This window comes from Glossina fuscipes, unplaced genomic scaffold (assembly GCF_014805625.2).
Source record: "Glossina fuscipes isolate IAEA_lab_2018 unplaced genomic scaffold, Yale_Gfus_2 128, whole genome shotgun sequence".
Taxonomy (NCBI): domain Eukaryota; kingdom Metazoa; phylum Arthropoda; class Insecta; order Diptera; family Glossinidae; genus Glossina; species Glossina fuscipes.
This window is the reverse complement of record NW_023998471.1, coordinates 169,970-186,459: the sequence shown is the minus strand read 5'-3', so window position 1 is coordinate 186,459 and position 16,490 is coordinate 169,970. Positions and strand designations below refer to the sequence as shown.

Genomic DNA, 16,490 nt, shown 5'->3' with positions numbered 1-16,490 from the left:
CCTTTTTAATATATTTTTAATATATACGTGTACATATATATATTTTTTTAACAGTTTCTTTTCAAAATATTTGGTTTTAATTGTTTGAAAACAGATTTTATTAATTTTTTTACTATACGTAAAAACATTTTTTTTAAATTTTTTTTTAATTGTCTGAAAAGAGAATTTCTTAAATAGAATTTCTTAATTTTTTTGTTCTTTTTAATTTTCTGAAGAGTGATAATTTCTTAAATTTTCCTTTTTTTTTTAAACTTCTGAACAGCGATAATTTCTTAAATAGAGCTTCTTAATTTTTTTTTTTTAATAAATTTTTTTGCTGTTTTGAAAAGAGAATTTTTTAATTTTTTCTTTAATTTTTTTTTTTAATTTATTCTGAAAAAAGAATTTTCCAAATAGAATATCTTATACAATATTTTTTAATTTTCTTAAATTTCTTTGAAAAGAAATGAAAGGGAGCTTTAATTTTAAAATAAAAGCTTCTCGTCTATTCGATGTTCCAAAAATGTAGTAATATTTTCTATAATTGTTTTTCTTAGTTGTCAAATTCGTTTCCTTCGAATATTATTTTGTAATTGCTTAAAAAAAAAAATAAATAAATTTTTCCAAAAATAAATGTATTAATTAATGCACATATGCGACCTAAAAACTATAAAAGTGTTCCATCCTTCTATTGACGTATTGTACATATAGATGTATATAAATCGTCTTATATTGTGAAAAAAGTTATAATATTTGAAAAGAAATCATATATGAATTTTAAAATCAATCAACTGTCAGACCGCACTGAGACGCAAGTACTAAAAATACTTGTTTTTGTTTATTTTATCCGTGTATACAATTTGTTTTTGTTGTTTTGAAAATAGAAAGAAATGGAAAGAAATGTTTTTTGAACTTAATACATTTATTGCTTGAACGACTTGGAACGACAATTGAAGAGAATCGTTTAGAAAAGGAAAAACGCTTCCCTTCTTATAAGTGCCCTTTTGCTGTATTTTGTAGTCCCTTGTACAGATTTTTCCCTAACGAAACATTACATTTGAATGAAAAGCTTGAACAACATGAACAGCGTGAACAACATGAATAGCGTGAACAACATGAACATCGCGAACGACATGAAGAGCGTGAAAACTGTTTCTTTTTCTACTGCAGACTCCTTACCTCCGCCAATAAACTCTGATTTTCCACTTCTGAACGCTTTAAAAAGGCTTTCCATCAGGAAAAAGTAGCGACAAAGTTGGATACATGTAACTAACATAAAAGCCACTCCCTTATTGAGCCATTTGTCAAAATTCATAGTATTACACCAGAACTTATTTGCTTAAGGATTAAAAGGACAACAACGGAAGAGAGATTGACTGAATCGACTGAGAAGCTTTTTTTATAATTGATTGAGAACCAGATTCAAGAACAAAGATCTTTGAAGATTTTCTGCACTTGTTTCTTTCGCATATAATACTGCAACAGCTATCATTCGTAATTATCGTAGAAGTACGAGTCATACCAACTCTTCCAAGTGGTCAGGTTAATTTACCCAATTTTATGGGTCGACTCTTTTTATCTCCAAATCTCTAATTAAGCCCGAAACATAGAAAGCGTATAAGACAAAGCTCATATATTTTTAGTGTTAGATTTTCCGCATCCCTCAATTTGACGGGTTTTGTGGTCTCCAGCTCAAACATTCTGCACAAGGAAGTAGACAGCTTCAGAGGTTTTTAATGATTCAAGACAGCATACATATGCACGTCCACTGTTTTGTTTATAAATGGGGCGTGTCTATTTTGATCGAAACCCGTCTATTTGACTGGTAACTTTTGTGAATCATCACCGCCGCAAAAGTAAAGGTACGAAAGTGAAATATTCGATAAACATAAACAACATAAAGACTAAAACAACTTCGAAAAACTCCGACAAAATTTGTAAATCGTCATCTATAGCTTTCGTTGCAAAAATTGTTTTGATCGGTTTAGTATTAGGTCCGTACTTAATGGTAAAATTTCCATTCCACCTTATTTCCAATTTCTTATGCTAAAAAAGTGTCACTAATCTAATGGGACATAATGAAGCGTGAAATTCTTGTTCAAAAAATAAGGGTGGGGAACGGTTATTGTAATCACATAGCTGATTAGCGTAGGATTCTACCTTGTGTTGGTTATGTCCACATGTTACTTGGAGTTCTTAAGATTACAAAATTCAAATAAAAACTTCGGAAAACTTATTTATCAAGCGATTACATAAATCCAGTTCAAAAAGCTCACAGCGCCATCTGTAAATATTGGAACTTGCAAATGATTTGCTAGTTGTTTCCAATACTTGATAGAATCATTTAGATATGACAACATGATATAATTATTTGTGTTTAAAATCTATTAGGGAATATCTGGTTAGGAAAACCTAGCTTTCGTTTTCTAATTTATTCCTCATTCAAAACGTTTCTATTTAAGAGTCAGCTGCATGATCTTATTGAGAGCCGGAGAACTTTCTACGAATAAGGTAACCGAATCACATGTTAGTGTGAAATAGAAATAGAAACCTTAGGTGCGGAGGTGCGGCTTAGGAATACTAAAGATAGATGTCTGACTCTATTTACGCAATGGCATCTGAATGCAATGTAGAAAGATATACACGCATGACCTACACGACCCGGTTTTTAGCAATCGATATCGTGTAAACGCGATTGTAATTCGAATGTGTTGCTCGCCAGCGATTTCGTACTGCCAAGATTTTTCCTAGGATAGTAAGAAAAATGCATACTTTGTCGGCAGGCGAACACTCACTACGACTCGATAAAGAACATTTATCAAGTTTACTCGATATCGATAGTTACAAACTGGTCCGTGTCTTTCCGATAATAGTTCTCAGGATTTAATTACCTCTAGATGACAGAAAAGAAAAAAAAAAGATTAAGTCAAGTATAACTTCTTCACTTTATCGAATTTTGAGAAATTTTTCTTTAATAAAAACGAAACATTTATTAATAATTGTCAATAAACTAATGAAACAAAAAAACTATTATTCGATTAGCAGCAAATCTCGATTGTTGGAATGAATTTTTACAAATCAGTCCGATAGAAAATGCACCAACGACAACCTCAACTGCAACAGGAACAGCAACAACAGCTTTGACGCATCAACAGCAGTTACCGCAAAGGGATAATTTAAAGCAGGAAGACTGTAAACAGCAATTGCACTTACACTTGATACAATCGCAACAACAACAACCGCATCAACAGCAACAACAGCAGCAGCAACAACAACAACAAACGCCACAAAATATCATAATAAACGCTGTGCCATTGATAACAATACAAAGTAATAATAAACAATTATTAATACCGACAGTGCAACATCAGCAGCAGCAGCAACAACAACAATCGAGCAATGTAAAACTATTAAATTCTCAAGGAGCTAAAGTGACGACAGTAAAATTACCACCGCTAACGAATGCGACGACCATAAGAATTGCAGAACATAATAATAAACAGCAATCGAAGCAACAACAGCAGCAACAAAATTTGGAAAGTCTCCAAAATTATCAAAATATACTGCATCAACAATCGCACTCAAACAATAAAAGGCATTTGACAAATCCCACGACAAACTCGCAAATCGAATCAAAGAGATTGAAAAATAATGCAGGAGCAACTATTGAGTCAATACAAAATAATAATGAATCAAGTATACTAGAAAAGGCAACAGGAACAACAACATCAGCAACGACAGCAACGCCAACAAAGACATCGACCAATACAACCCAATTGCTGCAACAATTGATACAAACGACTAATAAACCGCAGAAACAGCAAACAGATTACAAAAGCAGAAGCAATTACGATACGATTAAGGATAACCGATATGGCGCTGCTGATGACGGTGGCGGCGGTGGGAGCAGTGGCGGTCGTAATATGATTAGATGGTCAATCAATGGCAATAATAAGCTCACAAATCGGCTTAACACTATCGGAGAACAGCAAAAACAACAGCAGCAGCAGCAGCAGCGTCAACATCAACATCCACATCAAAAAGCGATTCAAAAGGAACAACAATCGAATTCAGTTTTAAAAAATCTTTTAATCAGCGGATGCGATGTAAGTGCAGGTTATTGCATTGTACCAATGCGGGCAAAAGCCAAACTAGCTAAAGCATAATAATACTACGTTTCCCACCTTTTGCACCGTAAATAAGAAAAAAAAAAAAAAAAAAAACGAAAATTGATTGCATAAGGGATGCAACACCTGCTCCTCTTAAAAAAAAACTTAAAACAAAAAACACTTGAGCTCTGGTTAGCGCAGAACGATAACCAACGATTGATTTTTAGAAATTTTCTCTTTTCTCTATTATCATAAATGGATCGATTTTATATATATATATATATTTTCTATATATATGAATTCAATAAATAGTTAATTTCTTTATAAATTTAATTTATTTTAAGGTAATTTAAGCTATTCTAAGCATAGTCGTACGCAATATTTTTAGAACTAACATGATAGAGGTACACTAGTACGATATTTAGATACACACATATAAATATATAAATCTAGGGCTAAGTTTTCTATATATATATATATGTACGTATGGAACGAGTATTATTCACAAACTCGTTCGGCCATCATTTTTAAGAGAATTTAATATCAGTTGTTACTAAAGACTCGTCGTTTACAAATTGCTATAAATTCGTAAGCCAGCCTAGGCTAAAACTGTTGGGGAGAAAATTCCTTTTATTCTCTGATTTGGCAAAAAATTTTTTTTTTCAAGTTCAGTTCAAATTAAATTCAAATTAATTATTATTCTTTTTTTTGTTTTTTTAATATTTTCGTTTAGGTTTCACGTAGACCTCCTTGAAGAGAAATGCATTTGTAAGACTAATGGAAACTTCTGAGATGAACTATTTTCTTTTCTCCTATACTCCTACCATTCAAATTCATTCACAGGAATTGACATGGAAAAGTGAAACTAAAAATATATGGTTTAATTTTTCTATATACATCAGTTTGAACTTACTTTTCAATTTTGATGCAAAAATAGCTGTGATCAGTCACTACTTAACACAAAGTTTCCCAATTTTTGTATATTTGTTGGAAATTTTCATTTCTTCCCTCTCTAATATTGTGAACCTAAACTGTTAGGTTGTTCGGAAAGTCATTTCGTTTTTCTTTTTTTCCCCAGTAGAGGAGTTAGTTGTATTTCTTCTAAATTAAGTTTACACTCTAGAAGTCTTTGTCATTATATATCTTGATAGCTGATAGACAAGAGTTTCTCTGTGACTAAACCCATCATATCCCCAATTAACTATGTGATGGGCGCTCATTGGCAATTGCGTTAGATTTGTTCGGTTTCGTTACTGCAGGTCTCCGCGAGGTAGTGCCCTTTTAACAGCGATGACTTGCTTAATAAAAGTTCTCTGCCATCAAGCGAAACTTTCCCCAAAACAACTTGCGAACAAACATTACAGCATTGTTTCTCTGGAATATTTTTAAAACAGATCGCCTCGAGAGGACTAGATGTGAGTAACAATTTTCCTTTAACACGAGATATCTGTCAATCGCCGGCCGATTCTCTCCGAATTTGTGTTCTTACCATTTAATTTTTCGTTTTATCTATATATTTTAAACATTGTATATATATATATATTTGAAAAAAAAAAAAAATTAATGAATTTTTTTTCTAAAGCAACAATAATTATCATTAATCAAGAGCGTTTGAATTAATAATAATAAATATTTATATATATCATATAAATATCTCAAATTCTTATTGCTTTTTGTATATAGCAAAAACGCAAAACTTATATATATATATATATATATATATAGAATATTTTAATGTTACTTTTTCTTTCATTTAGCTTAAATATAAATATTTTCTCTTCTAGGTTTTTGTTATTTAATATAGTTTTTTTTTAATAAAAAAAAAAATAAAAAAAATTTTAAAAGAAAAATATCACATTGATTGTGTGTAAAGCGAACAAATAATAAAAAAAAATGTTTTCATAACTATCCGGAAAACCTCTTATTTAAAACGTAAGAGTTTTGTTTCTTTTTTTGGTATTTATTTATAATGTTTTCATAACTATCCGGAAAACCTCTTATTTAAAACGTAAGAGTTTTGTTTCTTTTTTTGGTATTTATTTATTTGCTTTTTTTTTTTGGTTGATTTTTGCTTGTTGTTGTTATAACCCTACACGAGTGGCGATAGAAGATACATGGAGGAAGGATATATTAAGTTTGTGTGGCCGTATGTAACGCCCGGGACCCACCTTTCTACCCCTACTCTAAACGATTTAGAATCGCTTTAAGCTTCTCTGTCCCCCTGTCCGTTTAGTTTTTTGTGTTGAACCCCATAAATTTTGAGTTATTGAAACTCGCCGCACCGACATGTTTTGGCCCAGGGACGTACGCCAATGAAAATAGCTCGGATTGCAACACTCTTGGCGCCACTTCCTACATAAAGCCCGTCTTTGGAAAAGTCGTTATATGAATACCTCTGGGGTGATATAGGACGTTGATCCACTATAACGTTTTTAATTGCTTTTTTATAAAATGTTTCGTATTTCCTTTCGAGGTATGCCCCATCAATTCTCTCTTATTCTTTTCTAAATGGACGTGATTCTAGTTGAAATCTTTTTGTACAACACTTGAACAGATATGGTAGATTTCATTTTTCAGTGTAGGAAAATCTTACAACAGTGCTATAAATATTTGTTCCTAAGTTTATAACTGAATTATACTTACTTAGTTATTTTCGTTTGTGAACGATATAATCTGTATATATTCTCAGATGATTTGCAAGTTCCATTATGGGCTAAATTGAAGAGAAAATCCGTCCGTCCACAATGGCTATAGAAATCTAACCGCAAATTATACCGGACGTCGATTTGTTATTTGCAATGAATTATTTGCATTGTGTTGAAATATTGAGCTTAAATTAAAACATCTAAGCGATTTCCATAACATCTTCAAATTATAACAGTCTGAGCATTATTGAAAATTTTTTCAAATTCCACCTCGTGTTCCTCGTTAAGAATATTTTTATACATTTCTGTTTCTTTTTACATGCCGGACGAGAATATTTTTTGCTTTTTAATTCATTCATTTCCATCAAAAGATTGTAAAACGTATAATAAACACTGTCCAGCTTTCCAGCCTCAATATAATCGAAGTTCAAATGCTATTACTGTAACCCTTTTTTTTATTAGTTTCTTGCGATATGTACTGTTCTGACGTCTCCAGTATTCGCCGTTACACCCTAAAGTGCATTAATGGAATTATGTCTGCGTCGGCAGGCAAGCAAGACAAAAGACATTATGTCCTACCATTGCTATGAATAAATTACCCGATTACACCTTCACCTATGTTGAAGGCTTAACTAATACCTCTGCTTTTTTATGCTTGAGGCACCTTCTAAGCGCCATGTAATTCCATGTCGCGTATAATAGTAATAATGAAATAGTTGCGCTGGGAGCTTTCATTAACGTTACGAGTGAAAATATATCCGAAAGCCATCATCAAAAGTATCAAGGGGTATTGATAGCTTTAGTGAAACTTTGTAGCTCCCATTAGTTAGTTGTTTAAAGAAGTAAGAAGGATTCAACGAGACTGCCTAACAGGGTCTGCATCAGGCAATGCAAATGAACATAACTTTCCCCCTTTTGACGGCAAGACTCAACACGCGCATATTCACTGGACCCAGAGAAATGGGTTCAAGGATCATACGCTTTATATCAATCTGGCACCATTGTGAGGATTGTCGCACTCGATGGAGGCTTAAACAATCCACTATGTCTGCGGATATTGTAAAGTTAAGTCATAAGGCAGACAGACATTCACGTTAAGTCTCTCGCATAACCCTGTATAATTCACGTGAAACGTTCTCGCTTTGACATCTTGGCTCTGCCCAACGACATATGTTTTAACTTGGACCGTTAATCGTATTCCCAGTAGGATAATCTCCTTTGAAATCGTGAACTACGTTCTCAAGTTGAACATTGTTCTTCTTAGAAGAAAGGTTTCACATCTAATTTCTTGAATAAATCATGAATCGTACGCGAAGTATTGGTGTATTTTTTAAAAGGCCGCCATAGACCATATCGCATTAGTCAGGTAAATGTTTAAAAAGTCAACTTATTATGCTTCAACTGCCTGAAATGCATTGAAAGCTTTCTAACTCGCTTAACCGTCCGTTTTGAGGCAAGTGTTCAGTGAAGTACGAAGTGAAGAATAATTTCTCCGTTCATTTTGTTTGTGGCCGGTGCAGCTTAATAATATATAATCTTCATAATAGTAATTAAACATATACTTGATAAGAAACTGAAGCATAGAGTGAATGTTTCCTTTTTTTTGATTTCATTTCATTGCACAAAATGAAACCCACAAATAACAATATTTACTACCTCTTTAAAACGAACGAACAAACACAAATAAAAGCAAACAAAAATAATAAACAAATCATAGTGCAAATCTTAGATAAATTATATAGTTAAAATTTTCGACAAATATTCCCTAAACAGTTTATCGAAATATATAACAACAAAATGAGCGCTAAAGGTACAAAAAGACAAACAAATAACATGAAAAAAACAAAAAAAAAAAAAAAATTCAAATCAAAATTATCAAAATATATTAAAAGACAAGAAAAACAAAGAAGAAGAAAAAGAAAGAAAAAAATGATTTAAATAAATTCTCAAAATATATGATTTAGCAAAAATGATAAAAGTCTCTCCCTTACATACCAAACCAAATGCAAACTATAAACGATTTAGTCCAATATTGAAAAATAATTATTCGTGTTTATGCTCTACTATATATATGTATGTATATATATATATATATATATACGTAGAGAAAGTACAATTTAGTGAAAAAGAAAATCTTGAATATAAACATTTATTAGATAACCTTAATTACCTCAAAATTTTAAAGTGATGTTGGTCAGCTTTTTTAAAGTTAAAAAACAAACGAGAAGAAAGTAAAGAATGCGCGAAAAGTGTGAAAAGAAAATCATAGAAAACATAAACTATATAAAGGCGAATAAATAAAATTTGTTAATGTTATTTTTAATGAATGATTTTTTATTTACTCTTTTTTTTTTTTATTTTATACTTTTCATGAATTATGTGCGTACTTTGACACATAATAGTTTACATAAATTTGAATACCGAAGTGTTATACTTTTTCCATTTGGACGTGACGTTTCGAACTTGAAGAAATCGTACATGTCTTTCCTATTCCGATACGATTTCTTATGGAGACCGCTTTTCATGCCTTTCTTGCAGATTAATTAAGCAGTTGGAGATGGTTAAAAAAATATAAATAAATCAAAGGAAAAATTGGAAATGCAAAGGGTTAAAATGCTTAACTTACGACAAGCTATGAACTAATAGGGCGATCTTCTCATTTATGAGTCCAGTGGAGGCAAGGGAGCAATGGAACGTAGGGGCATACTTTGATCAGATCGATCAACAAAAGAGTATCGCAGAAGGTATCAAACTTTAATCTAATAAATCATCCTTGCCCGAAGAATCAAAAAAGTAGCCGGTAAGCGTCTACAGTGGTAGTACCAAGTTTCTATAAGACGACCAACCTAGGTCATGTTTAGGTGTAGGTATAACAGAAAGCATGTTCAACTTACTTTACCTTAAGAGCTCAATGGATCAAAAGACACGTTAAAAGCTAACAATCTCTTAAGGAAATAATACTTAACTTCTTAATGATCGTTTCACTTACTCCAAGTCTAACAGTCCGGAAATGTGTCGTATGTATTAAAAGTATCTAAGCATAAGTAATCAATTATTTGTAAAGAATTTGTTTTGCCTTGAATTTTGTATGGACTATTGAGATGGAAATAAGTATTCATACAGTGTTCAAAATATTCTAAAAAGTATAATTATCCGGCGATGAAATGGCGGTATTCGTACCTTTCGACGATTATATTCCTCATAGTATACTTTTTAAATTTTTATGCGGGATTTATAACGAAAATTATTTGCGATATTTATCGAGACGTATTAAAGGGTTAACAAGTGCCTACATAGGTTGAAAAGGTTTGTTGCTGGTAATTATTATCTCGTTGGGAGGCTCCAAAGTGGACATTCTAAAACGTCTAGTGAAATTTTTGCCTTCACAAAGACATCTACGCGAAATTGGGAAGGCATCATTTTCTCCAACAAGAACAAGAATATCCTTCGATCAATTTGCATTTCATTGCTATCTGAGTTTCAAAGAGGTGTATTTTGTTTTAAGTAGAATCCGAAGAATCCATTGCGGACGATGCAGAATGATGACATAAAACAATGGCCTTCTAATAATCAAACCACAATGTTAACTCCTAAACCTAACTTGTCAAATTGGCACCAAGCTCTGAATTTCTATAAGACGGGGATTGGAAATTTGGAAAAAATATTGCAAACAGTCCTTGATAAGAATACAATAAATAAAAACTTGAACTGGCCGCAAAATGGGCTTTAGATTTGAAAATAATTGATTACTTATGAGTCGTCCTATCATATTACTTATTGTTGACCGTTGTAGGCAGGAGAACAGAAGAGTTACTGAATCTTGCCATTTATAGAATGACACTGGTGCGTTATGGGTTAATAATGTATGTAAGGCATTTAAAGCTGAACAGAAAGGAAGCTTTTAGAAAAATTCTAGAATTTAAGCGAAACGGACGGCTTCATGGCAGGCATGGGCCTGTCCGTCCGTCTGGTTATTAAGTTCTCGGAAATATCAACATGTGGGCATTTACTTACCCAACTGAAAGATACACATTATTTTTCATGATTAGTTACTGTAAAGTTCAGCTGAAAACATCTTTTATCTTCGGTGTGTGTGGATCAGAGCGAATTAATTTCATATAGATTATAATTGTTTTTTTTTTTTTTTGTTTATATTTTAAATACCTTAGTGACAATAAATTTGAACGCTTTCGCTACCAATCGATTTAAAAATATGAATAGTATCTCGATCATGTGTGAGATAAAAAAAAAAAAAAAGTACAAATATATATATAGCTGTGGGTTTTTTTTACAACAACAAATGCCACTTTACGATTAAGTAGCGAACGTTTCAAGTTTGTTAGTTAAGCTTATTGAAAGCATCTAATTTGATTCAACAGACAAAAAGCTAAAAGTAAATGCTACAAACCCATCTACCTCCAATTAAGAAGAAGAATGATACAAACACACAAAGTAAAGCAGTAAAAGAAAAAGCATACAGTAAAAGATTTCTATTAAACTACCTCAATGACAACAACAACAACAACAACAACGACAAATAAACCACATGAAATATAATTACGGGAATGTTGCATAATTATAAAAGAAATTGTTGGTAAAGGTTCGGCTAATATGGTGTGTTTATCTTTATACATATATATATAATTAATAGAAATAATTTTTAGGATTATTTAGGATAATTATCGAACTCCATTAAGGAAAAACAAAATTTATATTGAAAAATTTTAATAATTTAAAGCAAAGTTTACATCAATTATTTTTAAATATTTATTTCAAAAAGTTTGCAATTGTTATTCTTTTTGTAAAATATTTTATATTTACAAAATATGTTTAATCAGAACTGTTATTTAAGAAACAAAGCGCTAGGCAGGTCACTTGTCATACAAATAACAACATATTCCTCATACCTAAAATTGATTGTGTATAGGAATAAAAAAAAGAAGAAAATTATTGCAGGGATAGGGGAAAGCCGAAGACGGTCTTACGTTAATTAATTTCGTCGATCGGCACAGAAATGCAATGATTCAGAAACTGTTGGAAAGTCCAGTAAAGTGCAGTAAACTTCTTCCCCTATGACCCATGAATCAATTTCATATAAAACAGCGTAAGAATTGTAACAGTGTTTGTATGACGAGCTAAAAGAGTTCGGAGTCGGATATTACGATATTATTACATAAGGGAAAAGGCAGACTTAAGTCTATTAGAGAAAAGCTGAATAATGTAATTCTTTTGAAGAAAAAAACATTTAATATCGATTGGCCATAAAGGATTGTATGGATTCGTGTAATAGGAGTTTACATAACACGAAACGAATCTACCGTGTGACAGGCAGGTCCACACTAACTACATTCGATTCATTCTTAGTTCTGCCGCAAAAATGTTTTTTTTTTTTTTTTGAAGTTATTGACGAAAAGAGCATTGAACACACTATCGGTAGAATTGATTTGGATTTAGTGAATGTATTGCTCGAAAACCAAGCATAGCGTGGTCATTTCTGGCAGTGCCAGCATTGGAATCTTGTTTTATTGTTTAGAAATTAACTCCGTTGAATAAATCGCAAAGCAAGCAAATTCATTTGCTTTTTGCCAACTCTTCCTAGAACTTCTTGAAAAAAGAAGTTATTTTATCTCTCTATCACTTGTGGTACAAGCATATATTAAATTTGTGTGGATATATGCAATACTCACAAGGACTTGAAGTAAATTGACCTTTTATTATACTCGATCGATTCAGAGAGTGATTTAAGGTTGTCTGTCTCTCTGTCCATCTTTGTTGCTTTCTTGTGTTCAAGCTACATGCTGTAAATTTTTGAGATATTTTGATGAAGTATGGTACACCGACATGTTCCAAGAACGAACGCTGTTAAAATTGGGCGGCATCAGACCAACTTTTCAATCGCTTCCCGTGTAACAAATTATTTGGAAATGTCGTCTTATAAATAACTGTATTATTCGAATTGCCGTAGGATGTTTAATAGGGGGCGGTGGCCAACAGTAAAGTTTTTGCTTTTTTTATTCCTTTATGTACACACTCTACGTGTGGTGTCTGAATGTGAATAACATAACACCAAAGCCTTATGTAAATTATCTGACTTATGCAACATCATCAAATGATAAACTAATGTATGTTTTATTTCAATATATTGGCCATAAATTTCATAAGGTGTTCGCTGCACTTTTTGTTACACTGAGAAAACATATATTTTTTCACTGATACTACGTTAGCCATGGACTGTTCACCTTTCGTTACATTTCGATGAATCGATTTGTTGTCTTAATTCATCTCGTGAAAAAAGTTCTATTTTAACAATTAAATCCTTGATGTATACAGATCGCTCTGTGTGTTTAACGTCTGCACCTGGCTTGATGCCTTAATCAGACGGGTTGCCTACAACCATAGGCACTCAATTGAGTTGAGTGATCACCCCCCGGGGGGGGAGAGACAATCCCCTAATAAGGGGGCCTTTCTTACCCCGAGGTGCGCAGATGGTTCACCGTGTATGGCCGCATGAACCGTCGCTCTGGTTAGTGTGAGGCCTAGCTGCACTCGATTGTTCCACTTTGGCTAGGAATTACCAACCACAACCACCACGAGTACTCCCCGAAGGGCCGCACCCAAGCAGTCAGGACTCACAAATTGATCAACGATATTCGTTCAAAAGGGAAAAATTGAGCTCGCTTCCGCCATAAGGGTTCCACGGCGCCATCGATCAATTACCACCATTACCCGCAGGCATCCGTGACATATGTTCAAAAGTATATAGGCAAAACGGGAAAAAGCCTTCCGTCAAATCCCTTTTTAATTTTTCCATGTATTAATTCTCAAGAGGGTTTTTTATTAATAGGCCAAAGGGAAGGCCAACCGTCAATTCCTTTTTTGTATCATTAACTCTACTCTTGAGAAAATTCTTATTCCGTTGCAACTTTTTGAATAAAGTCCATCATATACCCGCAGGCATACGTGGCTTTGTGAGGCGAGCCTCCTCCTTGATGTATACAATGAAGAAGGTGCATTCGAATAAAAATGAAAGTATGCTACTTCTAGTTGAAATTTTTTTTTTTTTTTCCTTTTGTTAGTATATTCGCCGTATGTTTCATAGTACGTCTTCCGACTTTTCGGAGAGAGAATAAATTTTCTCATTTATTTTATTTTATCCATAGGCACAGCATTTTTGTTACATTGCTGTGACGCGATTTTTATTTCTTGAGAAAAGTTTTACTTAAAAAATTCGATCATTTTTCTATGGCTATCCCCTATTCTATAATAAAGAAGTTGTACTGCAATAAAAATCAAAGGAAAAAGCTTTTTATCGTTGAAAATTTTCTTTAATGGAGTTCACTAGTCTTAGGATAAAAGAAGTATAGGTAAAAATACATCCTTAGAGCAAAGCAATGTTTAGATTAATCAAACTTTAGTGTAATTGGGTATTGGAATTGGAAATAGGTATAACACTAAACTTTTGAATTTGAGAAAATTAATTTAAAAAAAAAAGTAAGAAAATACTTTGTATGTAAATATATAAAATTTGTGCGACGACAAGTTGAAAGAAAGTTTCATTGGAAATCAATCGGTATCAAGAAAAAAGAAACAAACAAAAAACATTAGTAAAAATTCATCGATGTGGCTTTAATAATGAAATATTCGATGCTTTGTGTATTATAGAATACAAGAAAACAAACTATTAGCGATAATAATAATAATAAAACAATAAGTTTTAAGGGAATAAATAACTTTCAATATTATTATTATTATTATTATTATTATTATTATTTTTAATCAATACAAATTCAACTAAAGTACATATATTCTAATACCTCAAAACACCACAATTACACTCATGAGTTAAATATTTTCATAATACAAAAAATACTTTAATATGTAAATATAAAAAACTTAAAAAAAAATTAAAAATACATAGATTTAATTGAACATAAAGCGGAAATTAAGTTTTCTTTTTCGGTTCCGCAATTTGAACAGATGCACACCTAAGCTCTCTGCCCTATTGATTTGAATCAAATTCCGTCCGTCCGTTAATCTTTCGAACACTTCTGAGTCGCTGTAATTCTTGGTTTGAAATGTTCTGGTTTTAAGGCTGAGCCTTAACCAAGAGCCTGCTGAAATTGGTATTTTAAGATGTACAGTTTTTTATTGCAATAAAGAACGTGAAAGATCAGCTATCAAGGCCACAGTTGGTATGGCAAATTTTTTTGTGTGTATTTTTACGGTGTGGAACGGATATTTAAGAATTGGCCTTAAGGCGCATTTAGTCTTAATCTTAATTACTTTAATCATAAAATATCTTTTCTCTCTACCTCTCTGAATGTCGTGTGTTTGTGTCTTTTTTTAGAAAAATTTTATATATATTAAATTAAAGAAAAAGAAAAACAAATAAGAGTAATAAAAATGCATTGCATTAACTTGCATGTATGCATGCATTTATTATAATTTTGTATATATCGTATATTAAAAAATGAAAATAAATATTCTTCTATTCTATAACACATTGCACTAGAGTTACTTGCCCCCCTAAGCATATTTATACGCATATTTATAGATAAAATTTCCTTAACCTCTTTAGCTAATTTTTTTTTATGTCTTTTAATATAACCTAATAAATGAAATTCGGAAAACTGTTATAAGTATAAATAATAAAAAAAAAAAACAAAAAAAAAGTCTTTTATAACTTATTTATAAAAAATCATTAAATGCTTTATAACTCCATATGGAAAACGTACTTTTTTAAAATGCAAAAAAACAAAAAAAAAATATTTTTTAAAATAATATTTTGGTTTTTGAAATTTAAAAAATTAATTTTTTTTTGCAATCGACTCATTTGATTCTATTCATTATTGTTAGGAGATAGCAAGAATTCCGTTGCAATTTATAGTTCTCGTAAACATGCGACACTGATCGAATCGATCTAAGCTTGTCTGTCCGTCTGTCCATCTATCCATCTGATATCTGTCCATGTGGTTTCATGTTCAACCTACAGGACGTCATTTTTCATGAGTCTTAACACACTGATAAGGACGAACGCAAGTGAAAATGGCTCGAAGCGGTGGATTTTTTCAGCCACTTCCCCTATTTTAAGCTTGTTTTAAGAAGTCGTTATATGTGTAATTGCAATTAAGCAAAGTGATGTGGGTTAGATTAGAGGTGGGCCTTGTCTTGCTATATTTTTACTTGTTTTATTTCAATCCGGTTCTCTTCGATTTCGAATGTTTTCAATTTATTCCGCTAGTTTCTGTTCCGTTTAGTTCACTAACTAGTTCCCTTTATATTTGAGTTTTCTCGGAACTCTTTTTTGTTTTTCCTTAACTCTCTTTAATTTGACTCGTTTTGCTTTTTGCCTTTTAGTTCTTCTATGTTCATACGCTGGACTCCGTATATGACATATTTTGCATCTATTTTTAATTTAGTAACAAACTCTTGGTTACCTTACGAGGTCACAAGTATAGCGAAGTAATCGATTGGTTTACGTTAAGCAAACCTCGATTCACAAAATCATAAGTAAACTTTAAAGCATTTACTAAATATTAAATAATCGAAATTAAGTAATATATGCAATATTAACAGAAAAAAAAAAAAATTAATAAAAATACATATGAAATTTTATTATAAATATTCCTTTTTTCACACAAAAATAATGGTAATTAAATTTCGTAAATATAATGAAAATTTAATAATAATACAAAACGATGAGATGTTTGTTTTATTTCAAAAACTAATTAGCTGAATTCTTTGCAATGATCATTTG

The 16,490-nt window shown here is 31.8% G+C and overlaps 1 protein-coding gene across 1 annotated transcript in view; it reads left to right on the top strand.

Annotated features, from left to right (window-relative positions):
• LOC119640777 (protein similar-like) overlaps positions 1 to 16,490 on the top strand; it is a gene marked incomplete at its 5' end in the record, with an annotated part of 36,527 nt that overhangs the window by 14,082 nt on the left and 5,955 nt on the right. The window contains one exon of the mRNA XM_038039003.1: positions 3,022 to 4,085. Within this exon, the coding sequence (XP_037894931.1) occupies positions 3,022 to 4,085 (1,064 nt within the window). The remainder of the gene's footprint in view (positions 1 to 3,021; positions 4,086 to 16,490) is intronic.